Source organism: Stigmatopora nigra, chromosome 11 (assembly GCF_051989575.1).
Source record: "Stigmatopora nigra isolate UIUO_SnigA chromosome 11, RoL_Snig_1.1, whole genome shotgun sequence".
Classification (NCBI taxonomy): domain Eukaryota; kingdom Metazoa; phylum Chordata; class Actinopteri; order Syngnathiformes; family Syngnathidae; genus Stigmatopora; species Stigmatopora nigra.
This window is the reverse complement of record NC_135518.1, coordinates 3,805,622-3,826,297: the sequence shown is the minus strand read 5'-3', so window position 1 is coordinate 3,826,297 and position 20,676 is coordinate 3,805,622. Positions and strand designations below refer to the sequence as shown.

The 20,676-nt window shown below is 36.6% G+C and overlaps 3 protein-coding genes across 4 annotated transcripts; 1 reads left to right on the top strand and 2 right to left on the bottom strand.

Annotated features, from left to right (window-relative positions):
• Window positions 1-456: 456 nt before the first annotated feature.
• Window positions 457-2,280, bottom strand: crygs2 (crystallin, gamma S2). Its single transcript, XM_077727953.1, has 3 exons — window positions 2,115-2,280; window positions 1,732-1,974; window positions 457-838 (listed from the first exon to the last, which is right to left on the bottom strand). Exons 1-3 carry the CDS (start codon window positions 2,121-2,123, stop codon window positions 566-568), a joined length of 525 nt encoding a protein of 174 aa, XP_077584079.1. The 5' UTR covers window positions 2,124-2,280; the 3' UTR covers window positions 457-565.
• A 278-nt stretch (window positions 2,281-2,558) lies between these two features.
• Window positions 2,559-11,092, bottom strand: tbccd1 (TBCC domain containing 1). 2 transcript variants are annotated; one of them, XM_077727951.1, is made up of 9 exons: window positions 10,856-11,092; window positions 9,797-9,861; window positions 9,462-9,728; window positions 8,760-8,912; window positions 8,131-8,247; window positions 7,146-7,395; window positions 6,887-7,073; window positions 5,283-5,798; window positions 2,559-3,548 (listed from the first exon to the last, which is right to left on the bottom strand). In XM_077727951.1, the coding sequence occupies exons 1-9, from the start codon at window positions 10,893-10,895 to the stop codon at window positions 3,335-3,337; spliced, it is 1,809 nt and encodes a 602-aa protein (XP_077584077.1). In that variant the 5' UTR covers window positions 10,896-11,092; the 3' UTR covers window positions 2,559-3,334. The 2 variants fall into 2 exon arrangements, with proteins under 2 accessions (XP_077584077.1, XP_077584078.1); XM_077727952.1 differs by having other exon boundaries at window positions 9,462-9,705.
• Window positions 11,093-11,529: 437 nt separating this feature from the next.
• dnajb11 (DnaJ heat shock protein family (Hsp40) member B11) lies at window positions 11,530-17,149 on the top strand. The gene is made up of 10 exons (XM_077728779.1): window positions 11,530-11,732; window positions 12,030-12,186; window positions 12,843-12,940; window positions 13,437-13,569; window positions 14,144-14,286; window positions 14,381-14,463; window positions 15,347-15,404; window positions 15,489-15,600; window positions 15,674-15,833; window positions 16,437-17,149. The coding sequence occupies exons 1-10, from the start codon at window positions 11,659-11,661 to the stop codon at window positions 16,520-16,522; spliced, it is 1,104 nt and encodes a 367-aa protein (XP_077584905.1). The 5' UTR covers window positions 11,530-11,658; the 3' UTR covers window positions 16,523-17,149.
• Window positions 17,150-20,676: the final 3,527 nt, after the last annotated feature.

Sequence of the window (20,676 nt, the reverse complement as noted above, 5' to 3'; positions counted from 1 at the left end):
CTGTTTTAAAGGGTTAAAAGTTTCAAGCCAGAGCTGTTTTTTACCTTTTCAAAGGATTCTGGTATTTTAAACTAAGGTTATCTGTTCAAAACAAGATTAAAGTTTGAAATTAGGATTTAAAGAAAGATTTGTGTTCAGATGGGAATTGCAGAATTTTGGTGACAGTCCAGTGTTAAAATTCTAGGTAAGGTTTCAGCTTTAACCAGCATTACTGGAATTATGTTTAAAAGAAACGTTAATGTTAAATTGTGACACAGGTTAGGGTTAGGTAAATGTTGCATGAGGGATAAAGTTTCAAAATGGGATTTTCTATTAGTGTGAGGGAGTCGTAGCATCACACTCATATATGATTAAAGTAAACAGTACTTGTTTACATTCACTTCAAGTGTCAACAGAAGAATTTGTAGCACACAAACTGTTGAATTGCAGAGCTTTTTAAAATGAAAGACATCTCAATCTGCTGGATAGGCTTTTATTTTGCTAACTTTAGTTGGAAATATCTTAATTTTAATTTCCTCTCATGGCATAGGCTGAGCGAGGAGGTGGTGGTGGGATAAGGGTTGACTTATTGAGTGAAGCGCCTGAATGACTGGACTGTAGCACTTGCCGCGCCCCAATCACCGGGTTTGTGGTATTCGCCCTTTTCCAGGAAGTATTGACGCCCACGGTAATTGGGATGCTCGTAGAACACCCACCAACCGTCGGAGACTTTGCACGAGTTCACTTCCCTCCAGCGGAACTTCTCCATTAGCGAAGGGCAGTCTTCTGTGGCCTCAAAAGCCTTACCCCCAAATTCAGCCTTCTCGTACAGTTGCATCTTGTAGAGACCCCCGCTGGCCTGAAATGATAGAGGAACAAAGATAGTCTAGGACACAGGTGTCAAAGTTGTGGCCCGGGGGCCAAAATCTGGCCCGCCACAACACTTTGTGTGGCCTAGAAAAGTTGTTTCAGGATCAAATTCAAATGAAGATTATACATGTATATTATATTTCCTGTTTTTCCCCTTTAAATCAATGATTGCAAATTTTTAATCTTTAATTTTTTTGTTTAAGAAGCATTTTGTAAAATCCAAAATATATAAAAAACATTTTCTGTTATCCACTTTATTATTGAAAATAAATATTTTGTTTCTTTTTGAGGTGAAAAACAAATGATTAAAAGACATTTTCCCATACTAAGAACAAAAATCTCAAATAAACAGTTAAATGTATTAAAAATGAGTATTTAGGGCATTAGATCCATTTTTTTAATCCGATTTTAAAAATAAATAAATAAAGCAGGCTAAATTCTGGGTATTTGCTCCATTTTTTTTAATCTGATTTAAAAAAATCTAAATTTTGGGCATTGATTTAAAAAAATCTAAATTTTGGGCATTGATTTAAAAATATCTAAATTTGGGGCATTTGATCCATTTCTTTTAATCCGATTAAAAAAAAATAATAATAATTATAATCTAAAATGGTCCGGCCCACATGAAATCGATGTTAATGCAGCCCGCGAACCAAACTGAGTCTAGAAAAAGACTCGCCAAGACAACCCACACATGGGATCAGACATAGTTTGGAAAAATCGGTCATTAAGATTGACCTTAAAGCTCATCAATTGTACATGGGCCTTGTCCAAGTATAGATTGATTTTTAAGGGGTAACGACTGAATGGGTTAGCGGGACATTAAGATAACCACAAGTTTTTTGCATGGTAATAAATGTTCTCATAAACTGTCCAACTTACAAAGTGGATCATCTTGCAGGAGCTGGCGCGGTCATTGAGGCCCATCCAGCGCTGGTACTCCGGGTACTCGCCCCGGGTCAAGACATATTGGTAGCCCAAGTAGTTGGGTCGCTCGTACACCACCCAAGCGCCGTTCTCCACTCGGATGGAGTTACAGCGGCTCAAATAGGTGTGAAAATCTGAGCAGTCACTGTCGCATTCGTAGCGGCGACCCTGAAAGTTCTTGTCCTCATAGAAGACAATCTTCGGGCGAGACAATATTGAACATTTTCAGCAATAAAATGAAATATCTTACTTTCCGATTTGGATAAGAATTACTTTTGAATTGAACTAGAGCTTCAATCCAAAGACCCAGTTGGGAAACGAATTTTGCCTCAACTCACCCTGCCCATCTTGGATAGATTGTTTCGGTAATGCCTCTGTGATGCTAAGGTGGCGGTCGGTGTTTGCCCTGAGGTCTCGATCTTGCACTGAGACCTCTATGACTCCCTTTTATAGCCCTGCCTTTCCACAGTGGGAGGCAAGCAGGGGAACAATCGCTTTGTCATGAAGATGAGATCCAAAAATTGAGTCAGTGATTCTAGCGCTATTCAGTTTTTCCAGAAAAGCGAGGCAGGATTACTGCATAATGAATGCGGGGCATGGTAAGCGTCCAATAACCCCACTCGTCCACTCGCTGCATCCAACACCAGTCCTCCCCCCAACATATTTTATGTGCCAGCTACCCTGGGTTGCCCCCACCTGCCTTGTGGACGCATCCAGATGCTGTCCAGTGACACCATGTCATTTGAAATCTTTGTAATGAAAAAAATGATAAAGTCACAAAAGATTTTTACATGAATATCTTTATTTTAGGGAAACAAAAGGATGCACCACGTGTTTACTGTAAATTTCTCCAATTCAATATGCAACTTGTTTTTTTAATAGCTCATTATTGGGGGGGGGGGGCATTTACAATCAAACCATATATACATTTCTGATGTACAGAGAAACGTTAACATATTAAACAAAAGAAGTGCAAACAAGGAGCCATTTAGGCTGAATGAATTTGTTAAAAAATATAATATATACATAAATCAATGGTTTTATAGAAAAATAAACTTGGAAGCACGTGAGTTGAAACTTACATACATGACTGACTTAGTATTTCTATATTCATCACCTAACAAAAGGCATAATATATAGATCTCATTTCCAATAACTGAAAAAAATGGGAATTCTACCGGAGTCGTTTTTCTTGTTGTACTGAAGCACTCAACAAAGCACGATTCCAAAATGATATTTAGACTTTCAACTGGTTATCAAATAAATACAGAGTGCTAAACCATTTTTTGAATCAGCTATTTTAGCATTTTCAAATTCCTTTGAATACCATTTCTATTTCCTATTTGTAATGGTTCAATCATAAACATTTGCTTTGTTATTTTCAGGTTTTGTGGAAGTCTGTGAGCTACTGAATGCTAGCCTTATTCACATTTATACAATATTAATATAATCAATCAAAACGACAAGTTTTGTCCTTCCCTTCAGTAGTTTGAATGCAAAAAAAAACAACAGTACTCACTATGGGCAAGTCCTTCGCACAATGAAGAGAGTCAATGGTTCAACAAGCCATAGGTGACTGTTCAATCGTCTCTCCTGTCTTCACAAACATGACTTTGTTCACTGGCATCTCAGTGACTGAGCACCCATTAGACACTTGCAGTGAGGACACGGAAGGCGGGATAAGGCTGTCCAGTTCCTGCCGGTGACCTGTTTCCTGTAGCCACGTGTAGAACTTTGCCTCCACTAGCTCCTGGAATTTGCCTTTTTGCTCCCTTTTCACAGAATAGACAACAGATTTTAGGAGTAATCAACAGACACAAGAAGACCTGCTCAGTAAATGTGCTATTGGTGTTTTTGGCACTTATATTGACTATACAGTAGGCTCGTATGTCAATTTACTCATTTCTTGATAATCATATCTATTACTAAATCAATTAATTATAATATATATATATATATATATATATATATATATATATATATATATATATATATATATATATATATATATATATATATATATATATATATATATATATATATATATATATATATATATATACATATACATATACATATACATATACATATACATATACATATACATATACATATACATATACATATACATATACATATACATATACATATACATATACATATACATATACATATACATATACATATACATATACATATACATATACATATACATATACATATACATATACATATACATATACATATATATATATATATATATATATATATATATATATATATATATATATATATAGTTTTTTTATTTTTTTTTATTTTTAATATATATATATATAAAATAACTAAATACAAATTACTGTGTTCCCACCCTCTGAAAAATATATCAAAATAGGATACGACAATGGAAATATGTTTTTAATTGTTCCAATTTACCACCTACACTATGTAACAAATACCTATGTAGTGGTTATGATGTGCAATAAAATGTGACATTATTGTGTACAGTATTATAGCTACAACAAAACATTGTACTAGAAATGTTCTGTACACCCACAGCAAATGCAAATAGCTTTAAGACCTTTATGTATATACTGTATGCTTAATGTGACATATTTTGCAGGAAGTGGCAACACTTATACTTAAGTACCACTGCAATTACGAAAAAAATGACTTGGATAAGACACTTCAAGCAGGGCACACCTCAATTACAACCTCTTATCCCTGAAACACTTCAAAATATTGTAAAATGAGTGAAGTGGAACATTAGTAAATTATGTCTCTTCAGTAATAATTGATCTTTGCAGGACGAGTAGTATTGGTTCCATTATGAAATGGCCATTCCCTGAATTGTTTGACTTTGGTTGAGGTGTATGTCATAGTGACTGATGTTATCCAAGTGGTGTTTTTTTCGGGTGTAGTTCTTCGCTATTGTAGTTATGTATATTAAGTGAAACAATTCAGTTGTTACATTATGAAGTCAGGGTCATATAGAGTTCAGCAGCCCTCGAGCAATTGTAGCACTACCGCCACATTGACATTATCTAACCCTGTTATTGACTGTTGACTTCAATTCTCGATCCAAATTCTTTCCCCATGGAGTGGAAAAATACATCTACCAGTCAATCTGCGTGTGTTACCCAAAATATTTTTGGGGGAGGGTTAATATACCTGTTAAAGCAGCCGTGACTTTCCATTTGGATCAAATGGGGCGGCACTCAAGAAGTACTACATGCTTGTTTTCCGTCTTCCCAAAGTTTATTTTTCAAATAAAGTGTAGTCCTTGACTAGAAAAAAATGTGTTCATGCACAATTAAACGTGCAGTTCTTGAACCACATTTTTGGGGCGACTTGGTGTTTCCACTTAATTTTTCTGTTCCAGCTTTCAGTCCAATAGTTGGAGTTGACCATTAATAGTCCACTTAGTGGGAGTTGGCATATAATCAATTACGATTGCTGCCTGAAGCAAGTCTATACACAATACTATTATTATAATGATTTCTACTTACTTGTTAAGCCCAGCCTCCATAACTGTCTTCTGCCATCTTTGTATCCTGTTCTGCTTGTCGTCAAGTGCTGCTTGATAGCGAGGAGCCAATCCCCCCGGCACCTCACAAGTATCTCCCTCCATTTGGAAAGGCACCACCAGCATGTGGAACTCCTCTGGGGGCAGGAGGCGGTAGCAAGTCAAGTCCGGGTTAGCGGAGGCCTTTACTGAGTCGTTCCCCAGCGTTAGCGGATGATCCCACAAGTTGGGGACCACTGCCAGGCCCACGCTGGCCATGTGATCTTCAAGGGATGGGTAGAAGGTGTGGAAGGGGCCCAGGGTGATTTCAGTATTGCCAGGCAGGAGCAACGGGCGTGTTGGCGTCAGGGCATGAAGTATGCAGCGCGACGAGGCCCCGACAACAAGCCTGCCTGTCACGCACACCACCCGTATGTTCTGGCAGCAGTGCACGTGCACGCTGGTCTCCACTGGACCCAGAACCACTGTGCAATCTCTGCACTTGTCCACATTTACAGACCTAGAAACAAAGTAAAAAGGTTTTACTCAAATTGGAAATTTGATAGAAACAAGATACATTTTCTAAGTTGACAGACAAATTGCTGTAAAAATGTTGAATCTGGATAAAGTGCATGAGTAAATGCATGTATCTGAAAGTGTACAAACATTCTTAAATGGTATTTTGAATATATATATATATATATATATATATATATATATATATATATATATATATATATATATATATATATATATATATATATATATATATATATATATATATATATATATATATATATATATATATATATATATATATATATATATATATATATATATATTTATATATTATATATATATATATATATATATATATATATATATATATATATATATATATATATATATATATATATATATATATATATTTATATATTATATATATATATATATATATATATATATATATATATATATATATATATATATATATTTATATATTATATATATATATATATATATATATATATATATATATATATATATATATATATATATATATATATATATATATATATATATATATATATATATATATATATATATATATATATAGATATAGATATAGATATATATATATATATATATATATATATATATATATACATACACATACATACATGTATATACATACATACACATACATTACTATTACTATATGTATATATAATAATTGAGTTTCTGATTACAAATATTTTGCTTAGATTTCAAAATCTCTGATATTTAGAAAATAATTGTAATATAAAACATTGACAACAAAATATGAAACTGTGTTATTATACATAATAGCGTGTCTATCATAATAAAATTAATAAAACATTTAAAACAACATAGGTATTCATAAAGATAAGGTATTTTCTGCCATTTATGAAAAAGGATCTTTTGAAATGCATCTATTAATACCTGGATGCCATCTGTATTTTATGATGTTACGCTGATACAGAAGAACACAATTTTACTGACTAACTTGTGTAAATGTATTATACTTTCATTTCCAGTGTCTTAAACTGCCGACTTTTCTGTCATGAATTGAAAGTGACTATTAACCTGAGAGGCGAGAGGAGGTAGATGTAGGCGTCAGAACATCGGTGGATCTTAATGTTGGCTCCCGTCATTTTGTCAGAGGTCTTGGCCAGGGTCTGCTTGCAGACCTGAGACATGAGCACCATCTTGCTCCCTGCTGGGGCCAAATGAGTGTTTCGGGCTATCTTGGCACGCTTTATGCCTCCTTCCACTAAAAAAACAAGAAAAATGTCAGCGGAAGCTTTACAGAGAGGATTTGTGCAATTTTAAAGCTTAAGGGTACCTTGTTGGGCCCAGGCAACCCTCTTCCCGGAGCGCAAGCAGGATGTTATGCCAAAAGGGTTAGAGGTAAGGTGGTGTTGAATACAGGCGATAAGCTGATACAGCGGGAAAGAATGGTTGAGCGCAGAGTAACCTGCGTGCATTTGGAGCGGACCTCTACTTAGCAACCTATGGACAGGCTGGACAGAGCTTCCCGGGTGCATGGAACCTTCCAGGAGCAGGCCCAAATTACGCACAGCCGCCAAGGAAATCTGGTATCAGACAAGGTGCAGGTCAGCCATTTCTTACGTGGTGTTAGCTACCATTAATCTACACATACCTTATTTATCCAAGTATAACATGCACCCATAATTTGTGACTAAAAATTGATATACATTTTTTTTTCACTTTTTCCTCAGGTCGCACCAAAGATTGCACTGGTACTCATAATTGGCAAATGGTGAGCACGTCGCCATGACAAAACATTTATTCACAACATAGGGTACGGAAACCTGGTAAAACAAAATACTAGTAGTAAAGACACAATTCTACAATAGAATATGCAATTCTAAATCCTTAAACTGTAACTCATCATCATAATATTTAAAATTGTTCAAAGTCTAATTCACCAAACAATGGATGCCATTCTTCTTGAGTTATTTTTTATAAGTGTGAGCACTGGCCAGTGTCAGCGAAGCCTATCTGAGGATAGCGCTCTCTGGGCGGACTCGAGGTAGAGGCTGCCTTGCTAACGTTTCTCTGGAGCAACCTTTTTTAATTTTACCTCCCCCTATATGGCCTATTTGGAAAGGGTTGGCTTTTGGGAGAACGAGCTCTTGTGCGCCATCTGGCAGACAAAGACAGGTTTTACATCTACCATTATAACAGCTACAGACGGCAGGTTTTCACCAGGATTTGGTCATAAAAGTGAAAGACCTCATGTATAACGGCCACGCGAACGTTTTTGGTACACAATTTTGCTTGTTATACTCTAATAAATACGGTACCTGACAATCACGCGGTATCATTCCTGACTCGGACAGTTGTTCCGGCTCCACCAGTAGCTCCAGAAGCTCCACCAGGTGGCTCTGGACAAATGAAAGGTGGGCCTGGTCGTCCCAATTCTACTGAACACAAAAAATAATGTTTAAGAATCACATCACACGGGTCTAGGCAGGTTGTGATTAGCTTGAAAATTGTTTGTTGTTTTTCTTGACATTTTCTACTCCAAGGCACTGTTTTAATCTGTGTTTTTTCAAGGTTTCACACAGTTTTTCTTGACATTTTCTACTCCAAGGCACTGTTTCACACTGTTTTTCTTGACATTTTCTGTTCTAAGGCACTGTTTTTGTTTGTCTTTTTTTAAGGTTTCACATTGTTTTTCTTGACATTTTCTACTCGAAGGCACTGTTTTTGTTCAATGACCACGCTTCAAAAGGTAGAGGTATAAATGTATGAACATGCATGATTGCGGGAGGTATGTCCACTACCAAATGTAGTACTTCAACTGGAGATAAGGTATTTTGGGGAAGAAACAAATGTGGATACAACTCGTTTATTGGCTAAGATTCAATATTATGACCAAGTTATGAAATGGTTGGAGTTGTATAGTACAACTAAAGTAGTAGAGGATAACCTTATTCTGGGTGTTGGTCTTGGCCTCACGTTCTGGCGGAGAGTGTGCACGATGGCTGGGCCATTCTTCACCAATGAGAGAGTTACGCAAAGACACACGGTTAAGCTGTTGGATGTGGAGGAAAAGGAGAAACTGCAGTGTGTCCACAGACATCTAAGGGAAAACAAGAAACATCAATTAATGATTAATTAATTAAGCGTGAACGGTTGTCGGACTCCTTGTGCCCTGCGATTGGCAGACAGCCAAAACAAGGTGAACCACCCGTGCCACCCACTTTCCATAGTTGGCTGGAATAGGCTACAGCATCCCCTTGTAACCCTTGTGAGAATAAGTATTACGGAAAATAAATGTGTGCATAAATTATTTGAGGTCTTAGTTAAAAATGAAATGTTGCCTAATTGCGATATAGTTAAAATTTGTAGTCATTTTTGTATTTGCCTTTTATGTTTAACGTATCCCAAAAACATAAAACAGGATGATTGTGTACTGCTTATGTTTGACATACTGCAGACACTACAGTACATTTCACTCCTGAACTGCACATCATGTCCTGCTCTATATAAAAAAAATCAATAAAACAATACATGGTAGGCTTTGTATACTCTAGTAAACGCCAGCTGAAAATAGATGTGCTCCATATATAAATCTGCCACCAGTTAGAGTTTAAACAGTTATGAATTTTAAAATGTTGTTTTGTTTTACCTTTCCCCTCTGCTGGTCAAGCTCACTTTTGCTTAAACACTGTGAAAGACTCTCAGCCCACTCCAGTCGGTCTGCAGTTGAGTGGCTAGTAAAAAGGTCAAAGGTCTCGAAGTAGAGCCAGGCCAAGTCTTCTGCAAGCTGCAGCTTGCCACAAGCAATGTGTTTCCACATGGGCCAGGACAAGGAGGGGAAACAACCATCACGGGTGCGTACGTAGGTGGCCATCTTACGTAGGTAGTGGAGGCTAAATTTGGAGGAGGGAGCCACCTAAGATCAGAGACACCTGAGGAAATTTAGAACCGTAAGCAGGAAAGATTCATTTATTGGTCACTCACCTGAAGGACACCCAGGAGGAAGGGTTCCATACGTGGCCATATGCTTACGCTATCTGGATCCAAGTCTGTGAAAATGTTGGAAATTGGATTACTGTATTTTCTTGCATATGAACCGTATTCATAACTAAATAAAATGACGACTGAATCAAGGGTATGGCTTATATGTGCACAAGACTTACAAAGTTGCTATACTCTTTTTAACCAGGTGATGTTGGCAAATTAACATTTACTATTTGTTGGTTATTTTCTGTTTTGCAGGGGAAAAATAACCATTGCTGGATGAATTACTGACTTCCTTATGATACTGACCCTAATAATGTGCTTTTGATTCATACATTATCTCAAAAATACCACGTGCGATAATTTTTCTTAAAATTTACTCTTCAAAGTAACACATTTGTACTCCCTATTAAAAACATGAATATGGAGGTCTCATCTCAAGTTGTGAACAAATTTGTCCTCACTAGGGTGGCAGGGGGTGCTGGAGCCCATCCCAACTAACTCCAGGCCAGAGGAGGGGGACTGTGGCCAGGCCATACCTAGGGGCAATTTAGACTGTCCAATCAGCCTACCATGCATGTTTTTGACATGTGGGAGGAAACCGGAGTACCCGGAGGAAACCCACGCAGGCCCAGGAAGAACATGCAAACTCCACACAGATGGACGGACCTGGACTTGAACCCCGGACCCCAGAGCTGTGAGGCCGACGCGGTATCCACTCTTACCGCGCTGCTGAACACCAATTAATCATGAATATATAAATGTATTCATCTATGTATATGACGTAAGATGGTGGCACTTTATGCTTCCATAGCAACCAGACTTCTGCCGCCTTTACTAATTGCAGTAGAAACTTTGCACTCGCCTCCCCTCGGCGGAATCGAACGCATTAATGCGCTTTCTTTTCTCTCATAAGTAACAAGAAGTGCTTTTAACCCTTCAAATGTGTGTTTTTGTTCTTTGATCGCTCAAAAGATAATGATTGCAAATGCTTTAGCCTAAAGTGATGAATTAACCAATGAAAACCAACAAACGCTACTCATGTCAGTGTATACTTACTTTCAGCATTCTTTGAGGGCCATACATCGGCTTTTTCCATTTTGGCGGAAGAAAACCTGGTCGAAATTTCCAAATCATTCAGGTGTTACAAGTAATCTAATATCCTCGGATGTTGTTCAGCGATATGAGCGAGCTTAGAAACATTTCTCCCCAACGTATACTTCTTATTGGCGCCCTGTGTTTCCAGTGTTCTGCCAGGGTAGCCTCCCTCTTCGATAGCGCATGCGCATGAAGGAGGGAGACAGCCTCCACTGCTTATCCTCATGCGCATGCGCTAGCAAGTACAAATGAAACTATTATCACCATTAATTAAAATGTTTGTTCTATTATTTAATTTTAATTGTGGTAAAACATCAAATAGTATATCAAATAGTATATTACAGTGCTACACCGTCTGATTTCACCTTGATGTGTTTGTTTTGTTTTGCTTAACTTGACAACCTCAACCTAAACTCTTGACAGAACAAACCAAACCAGTTCCATTGATTTGCATACTATATATGTTATGTATATGCACCCATGTATGCTATCTCAGTAACCCAGAGAAAACCCACACAGGTCTTGGGAGAACATATGAGCAACCTATATACGTGCTATAATATATGTCCTGTATCGCGTTCATTTCAAGGTGTCATATCACTTTAAATAGGGGCGGGGTATTAATCCAGTTGCCGGGAGGCGGGACTTCCTTGACAAACCGGAAAAGGGCTTTAGTGAAACTGGCAGCTATACTAACCAACCTTCACAAGAAGCCGGTTCTTCTTTCAAAATTTCTTCAAATATATCTAATCGAGGGTTTATTTATGGCTACGAAAGGGGTAAAATTGTGCACCTTGTGCTGCCTCATTCTCTGGGTAATCACAGCAGTCTTTGCCGGGTAAGTCGTTGGTTTTGTACCGGAGTTCTTGTAACGCAGCATCGCCAGCTGGTACACATGTTCCACTGTGATTGGTTCAACCAGCAGAGCGAGAAAGCTTCTAAAGTGGTTGTTTTCTTTTTGTACGTTTTTTTGTGTTTATACTGTCATTGAAAGGGACAACGAATGACTACATGAGAAGAACCGTGCTTTTGATTCTCATAACGCTGCCATTTTCTTCTTTTTACTTAGCATCGGGATAATTGTTGTGACATACTGTTCTATTTGTATTTAAGATTAATTTCTTTGTTTTTTTAGGCGAGATTTTTACAATATTCTAGGGGTGACCAAGAGTGCATCAGTTAGGGACATCAAGAAAGCTTACAGGAAGCTAGCTCTTCAGTTACACCCCGACAGGAACCAAGATGACCCCAAAGCGCAGGACAAATTCGCCGACCTGGGTGCAGCTTATGAAGTATGATATTTAAATTCCCCTACTAAGATTTAGATGTAGTATTTTTTTTAAAAAGAGGTTTTGCCGTGAAATACCTCCCGGAAGATCCCGGGGAATTCGGCCAGCTTTGCTATTTGGTTGCCGATGGAAACACAATGCTGGCCATGATTTGTCAAGTCGACTGTGTGGCTGCATCTGATTGGCTTACGTGGTAGTACCTTCAAAAATAAAGGGTACACCTGTACTCTGGGCAGTAATCCCTCGAATATCATACCTTCAACCTATGCAGTTTGTCTGGTCTGCATTAACCGCAATATTCATCAAACTCCCCTTTTTATTTAAACATTAAGTTCGTGATCCTATTATTTTCAAAATCAAGTTTATATCAATTCGGAGCAGTCAAGATAAGTACAATACTGATGTTATTGCCCAAAATTGATTGATGTTCCATTGTGAGTATAAGCAATACAGAAAATAAATGTTTAAAAATAGGTTTCATACATTCTTCATTAATAACATGTAACCACTGACGCATGCATAAGCGTCTTCTTTACAGTGTTAATGACACCTAATTCAGAGCTGTGCAATTTTGTCATCATGAAAATCATTCTGACTTTGATTGACTCTCAAAGGTGTATTAATCTAATGTTTTTGTGGTTCTGGTATTTTATTAAAAGGTACTGTCAGATGAAGAGAAACGGAAACAATATGACGCATATGGAGAGGATGGACTCAAAGAAGGCCACCACGGTTCACACAATGATATCTTCTCCAGGTTAGAATTGCTAATATAAATGGAGGATGATAGGAAAATTGGACAGACCCTGATATTACATTTTGGAAATTGTAATTTTTCAATTTGATTGTTAATTAACTACTTATAATTAAGTCAATCATCTTATCAATTATCTATTTTTTAGTTAGTTATTTTATCGTTTTGGTTTATTAGTCACTGAATATAGAATTAAAATCAAATATGTATGAAAACATCTCACAAAATAAAAAAATAAAAACATAAATGTTGGAAAGCAGTCAATTGCTCAAGCGACATAATGGATTTATAACTTAAAGATTTATCAGGGATACATGTTCACTGTATTCCAGCCAAACATGCAAATAATAAAGTTATTTTGTAATTTTCGAAAAACCAAAATATGATATTTGAAGTGTATTGTTCCTGAAAATTTTGAGCTAATTTCATAGACTAGTGATATGAATAACTGTTTCAAGTTACAATTCTTTTGTCTGTTTTTTTCTGTATCTTTTTACAGTTTCTTTGGCGACTTTGGTTTCATGTTCGGAGGTAACCGACAGCAGCAGGACCGAAATATCCCCAGAGGAAACGATATTGTACTTGATTTAGAGGTCACACTTGAAGAAGTCTATTCTGGGAATTTTGTTGAGGTGAGTTGAATGTCCCATGTGGAAAATGCATGTTATGACCATGCTTGTAGACGATTTCGTCAGATCCTGCCCATGCACAGTCGAATGGGATTCGTGTAAAATGTGCACCCGAACTTTGCTTCAGTTTTTTGGTACAAAATTTTGCGCGTTATACTCGAATAAATATGCCAACTCCCACTGAGGTTGGAGGCAGGGATTACCAACAAAAAGTGCCAAAATGAAGCTGTTCAACATTAAAGGAACACCTGAACAAGCAACTGTGACAAGTCATTTATATTAGGTGAGGCTATTAGTACCACACTTGGTGAGTATTAAGTTTAGCATATTGCAAAATTGCTGCACAAACGGAGAATTTTTCAGGCCTGAAGGAAACAAACAGACTCAATCAAATCCCATTCTCAGGCAATCTACAAGTAATACCTTAGCAGCAGATGTAATGAGCACCCCTGCTCTAAGGCTGTGTACAGCTTGCTTGGTCATGTCAGGAGGCACACAAGTATTACTGACAGAGTATTTATATTTTGTACTTTTTGTAAAGGCCTTCTTTCAAGCATTCTTTTATTTTGCGCCTCAGGTAGTCCGAAATAAACCAGTAGCCAAAGAGGCCCCCGGACAAAGGAAGTGCAATTGTCGACCAGAGATGAGGACCACTCAGCTCGGCCCGGGCCGATTCCAGATGACCCAAGAGATGGTGTGCGATGAATGTCCTAACGTAAAGTGAGTCACCACCTCTTGTTTGATGTTTATCTAATGAAACCCTTTAAAGTGCTCTCAACAGTGAATTTTTGTATTCTTTGTCGAAATGTGCCAGGCTGGTGAATGAAGAGAGAACTTTGGAGGTGGAAATTGAACAAGGAGTTAGAGATGAGATGGAGTATCCATTTATTGGGGAAGGTAAGCTTCAGGGCTACAATTATCTCAGTTATATTTATGATACAGATGCATTGCATAAAATCAAATATCAGTACCTTTGCTGCTACAATCAAAATCATGCCTCTACAAAGGCTTGGATTATTTCTAATTGGAAAAACGATAGTATCATGTTTTATTGTTGTGTGTGGGTTTAAAGCGGCTCATCAGCGCAAGCATCAGGTTTTTTTGTTGTAGAAAAAAGTGGTTGCCTGTCCGTTTTAGAAATACAATACTAGATAAGTATTGTCAAAGAATCATTGATGAAGAAATATTCCTGTTTAAAGTCAATGGGATCATAAATGAACCCGTTCAGTCACCTTGGTTGCATAAATAATTTCGGTGGGGTAATCTAATTCATCAATCACAAAGTGCAATTGGTAAGAATATTCTTAGATGTACAACTAAGGTAGATTGCTGCAATAGTGTGCTTCTAACAATATTGTCATAACTAGCATTCGAACAAAAATATAGACGAAAATAACACATCACTGAGGTTGAGCCTTGGTTTAGTAAATTATCTATGTTTACTTTACTTTTCTAAGGTAAGATTTATCTTTTTTTCCCCCCTTGAGTGTGAAATCATCACAAACCTTGAACAATTCTTTCATAATACCTAAGCAAACAATTAATTGTATCGTTAATATTAATGATTTCATCAATTAGTTGTGTATGTTTACGATATATATTGATAAAATTAAACAATGATATGGCTTGAAAGTCGTAATGGCCCAGTAGTGGCAACCATTATTACAATGTTGTTCCTGTCAAAATGAAAATTGACATCCCTTTTTAATGCACTCTTTCTTTAGTAACTTATTACTTAATTTAATTAAAAAACAAAAAATCTGTTTGATTTTGTTTACAGGAGAGCCTCACATCGACGGCGAACCCGGAGATTTGCGTTTCCGCATCAAAGTTTTAAAGTAGGAACCACCTTCATTCATAACTTCAGTTTACATTTTGTGCAAAGGATGAAGGTAGGATTAAAAAGGCGTGTCCTTTCGTAGGCATGCCGTGTTCGAGCGCAGAGGAGATGATCTGTATACCAATGTTACCATCTCCCTGGTGGAGGCGCTAGTAGGCTTTGAAATGGACATTGTTCATTTGGATGGGCACAAGGTACTTTTATCAAGAGATCACCATCATTTGTAGGTACTGTCAAAGTGCTATATCCCTGTTTTGTGTTGATTAGGTGCATATCATGCGGGATAAGATAACCAAGCCCGGGGCCAGGATGTGGAAGAAAGGTGAGGGACTGCCCAATTTCGAAAACATCAACCTTCGTGGTTCACTCATCATCACTTTTGACGTGGAGTTCCCTCAGACGCAGTTAGATGAGAAGCAGAAATCTGGTGAGTGGTAAAGAAATCATTAAAAACAATAGCTTAAGTTTGAACGCTTTCAATTTCAGTAGGCTCCCAATGTTTGGCATTTTGAACACAGATATAGAATTCTCAATTTCTACAATCTGCATATATGCTGCCTGCATGGGTCATTCTGAGTCATCATGTACTACCTTTAGTTGTTTTATTATCCTGTTTTTGATTTCTATTGAATTTCTAGAAAAATTACTTGTAAATGAAATGATCATTTAGTTGCGCATTATATATTCATAATTAAACACCGTATTTTCTTCAGTATAAGCCGCACATTTTACCTTCTATCTTAAAATATGTTACATATATAGTATAAGACGCACCAGATTATAAAACGTGGCGGTAGTTGGTGGTAATGGTGATATTAGAACGTAGTAGTAGGGGATTGTAGTGTACATGCACGAGATTGCGCTATCATAGTAGCGGTTAGAGGTTGTGTTTTACGTCTAGCTATTAAGGGTGTCGAACTCTGGTTGGTTCTTGGGCAGCATTAATGTCAACTCGATACTACATGTAGTTTAAAGTACTATTTGTGCAATTATTGTTATTACGCCTCAATGACTGTAGTTGTTCTTGCAGGTGTTCGCAACTTGTTGAAGCAAGGCTCCACACAGAAGGTATATAATGGACTACAAGCCAAGTTGCTTGGACTGACATCAAAGTGACAAACACAAAAACAACAACAACAACAACAGCAGCAACCTTAGGACAAATGTGACCTGCACTACTTCTGGCCACCGTCTAATTGTTTTGTTTCCCTAACTCAGGATGTCTTGAATTTGTGGTTCACATTTCAACATCATATTGTGCTCTTTGCTCATTTAAATCACAAAGTCGGGTTTATTTACAATTTTAGGGTGTATGAAAAGTAGTTGCTGACGTCTGTTCGTTTTTGTAATAAATCAAACGAGTCCTGCAGGGCCTAAGACCTTTATACAATTTGACATTATTGATGCAGCTTGCAGAGGTTTAGGGACATTGTTTGTTTTTTTTACTGCCTCAAAGGCTCTGACTTTTATGTTTTTTTTCCCAATCATGTATAAGTATGCTGCTGGAGAACCAGCAACCTTGTGAACAAAATGGATAATATAAATTATAAAGAAAATGACATTTCTAATGATGCCTCTTTTTACTCTCCATTGAAATTCCTAATGACTGGAGAGACTTATCAAATGTATTTTCTTTCCTCATGGTTTAAGAGTAGAAGTTTTGAATTATTTTCTGTTTGACAAAAGCTAAATGCTGCCTCCAAATGTGAATAAAAGGTAATTTTGTTTTTATTTTTTAGAGCTGGTTGGAGTTATCTGATATTTTGTGGAAAAAAATATAGAATTCTACCAGTTTTAATAAGGATTCCATTGCCTTCATTTGTGATTACAGTCGTACCTCTACTTACCAAATTAATTGATTTCAGACATTTTTGGAACTTGAACATTTGATAAGTAGAGCAATACTAAATGTGTAAATTCTATAATTCTTTTCACGTTTCTCTAAACTTGGTCCAAGTGTCTCAAGGGGTGAAATTTTGTATGAAGGAATGTGAGGTAACATGAAAATTAGTTTTTAATTGCTCAATAAGGGGTTTTGTAATCCTAATAAAGGAAACATTTAGCTGTGGTTGAACAGGTATGTAAGAGAGAATCTTGAAACATGGATAGTGGTTGTTAACAGAAAAGGAAATTCCTTTAAATTTTTGGGTGATTTCGTAATTTGGATCTTTGTCATATCTCAGAACACTCAAAAATAAATATATGAAAAAATGAAATATATAAAATACATGAAAATATGTAATTTTCATCTTGTAAGATTCGTGAAGGGAATCTTATTTAATTTAGCTCAGAACAAATTCTGAAAGGCCTGTCTCTTGTACACACAGATTGTGTTGTGTTTGTTAAAATTGCCAACATCAAGCTGCATTTCAAAATAGGCATAACTTTGGACAAAAATTACTTGTGAGGACCATTCACGGAAAATAGGATCATATATGTGTGCAACACAAGGGAAATAATGCATTTCATATAGTATTTGTTTAGACCCCTTTCTCCACATGGTGGTACCTTGGCTCAGTGACTGAGTTGCTAGACCTCTTGCTAGAAATAATTGGTGAGCTCTGCAATATCTGTACATATTACTACACATTTCTGAGAATGTGTGCGTTAGGCTGATTGTTAAACAAAGGACAAAATGGAAAAAATACCGTACATCAGATTTGAATGCAGTTTTGAACAAAAAAATTGCAGATGTGCGGCTTTAAGATGTTTTTGGAACGTGGGGGGAAACCGTAGTACCTGAAGAAAACCGACGCAGGCCCGGGGGGAATATGCAAAGTCCTTACAGGTATTTGAATCCAGGACCTCAGATCTATACGGCTGATGCGTTATCAACTCATCCGTCGGGATGCCGATAATATGTTTTAATTATTAATGTTTTTTTTATTTTTAAACATTTTTAAGCTATTTTATTTTTTAAATTTTATTTGCTTCGCCATTTTTGAAAAATCATTTGCATTTAGTAGCTATGTTGTCAGCATTGTTTCATTTGGGTTTTGTCACTACCTTGAGCAGGCTTGACAAATGACAATACATTTTCAGAACCAGCAGTTGGCCGCCATGTGTAAACACTTCTACTATCTGTAACCCACACACGGCTCTGGGGGTCCCTCTGCATGTGCGGGCCACACCAATCACGATGTTATAATATATAGTCTGCCGACTGATGTTCACATCTGCAGGCAACACAATGCTCATAAATGACTGTTTTTATTTCTGCATGTATATATGCATGCATACGTGTGTGGCCGACCTATTCTGTGTCTATGTGAATAATGAACTCCCACAAAGATAACAGGCCTGTGGCACAGGGAGTTGTCTCATCACTTCTAAAATCCTATCGTCAGTTTCTCACATACCAACTTTTTGTAGTCCTCCATAGTATCACAATGTGTTACAAATTATTATTACTACTATATTAACATAAACCTATGGTTGACTTTTTTTTACACGTGAAAATGTCAAACGGTGAGTGAATTTTTGTGAATTTTTATGCTGGTGAGACTCTGACTGAACATATTTTTCCTTTCCATATTTTAATATGGCCCAGCGGTTTGAGTGGTTAGTGTGTCGGCCACACAGTGGGGGATCTGAGTTCAAATCCAGGTCAGTAACCTGCGTGGAGTTTGTATCTTCTCCCCGGGCCTGTGTGGGTTTTCTCCGGGTACTCCAGTTTCCTCCCACATTCCAAAGACATGCATGTTAGGGTGATTGGACCCTCTGGATAAGCTCCAGCACCCCCGCGACCCTAGTGAGAATAAAGCTGTTCAGAAAATGAGATGAGATATATTTTAATATTTATTTTGGTTATCTAGTTTTGTCACTCTAGACTGCAATGAAGCTAAAAACAATGAGGGTCAAATCCACTCATACAATGGATTTTATAAAGGCAAATGTGTAAAATTACCAACTATGGGCCAACCTCGTGTTTATAACTGTACCAATGTAAATTTGTTTTCTTGCCTCAACTTATTTTTTCTCAAATGAAGATTCACTACGTTACACCAGTGTAAGCATGGCCTCATCTGATGAGAACTTAAAGATCCGATGTTATGCCTGCCATCATGAAGGAAAAGTGGGAAGCTTGTTTTATGGCATGTGTCTGGTTTTAATTATGATCATAGGCTCCAGCACCCCCCGCAGCCCTAAAGACGATGAAGGGGTTCAGAAAATGAGATGAGATGAGAACGTTGTTCAAACCACTTGTAATTACAAAGTGTCGGGCACACGAGAGCAGCATTGCACTCATATTTCTGACTGAATGAGGTTTTTTTTCATGAGGTTCCCTATTTGTATGAGCAAGGGTGTGTGCGCAGACTTTCCAGTTGTTGATGCAGACAAGTAGTGGGATCACACTTGACCCGGACTGTAATAACTGCTAAGTGTAGCTACAGGGTTAAGTGAGGCACAGCAAAGGGATGGATAAGTGGCAAAGAGTGTGTGTGCCTGTGTGTGTGTTTTTGTGGGGCCAACAGGTGTTTGGACCAGCTCAAAGAGTGTATGTATATATATTATATATTAATATATTATATATATATATATATATATATATATATATATATATATATATATATATATATATATATATATATATATATATATATATATATATATATATATATATATATATATATATATATATATATATATATATATATATATATATATATATATATATATATATATATATATATATATATATATATATATATATATATATATATATATATATATATATATATATATATATATATATATATATATATATATATATATATATATATATATATATATATATATATATATATATATATATATATATATATATATATATATATATATATATATATATATATATATATATATATATATATATATATATATATATATATATATATATATATATATATATATATATATATATATATATATATATATATATATATAATATATATCCCCCATCTCATTTTCTGAACCACTTTATTGTCATTAGGGTCACGGGGGGTGCTGGAGCCTCTCCTCGCTGACTCCGGGCTAAAGGTTGGGGACACCCTGAATTGGTGGCCAGCCGATCGCAGGGCACAAGGAGACAGACAACCATTCACACACATACATATCTTGGGACAATTTAGAGTGTCCAACCAGCCTACCATGCATGTTTTTGGAATGTGGGAGGAAACCAGAGTACCCAAATAAAACCCATGCAGGCCCATGGATAACATGAAAATTCCACACAGGTGGACCGACCTGGATTTGAACCTAGGAGTCCA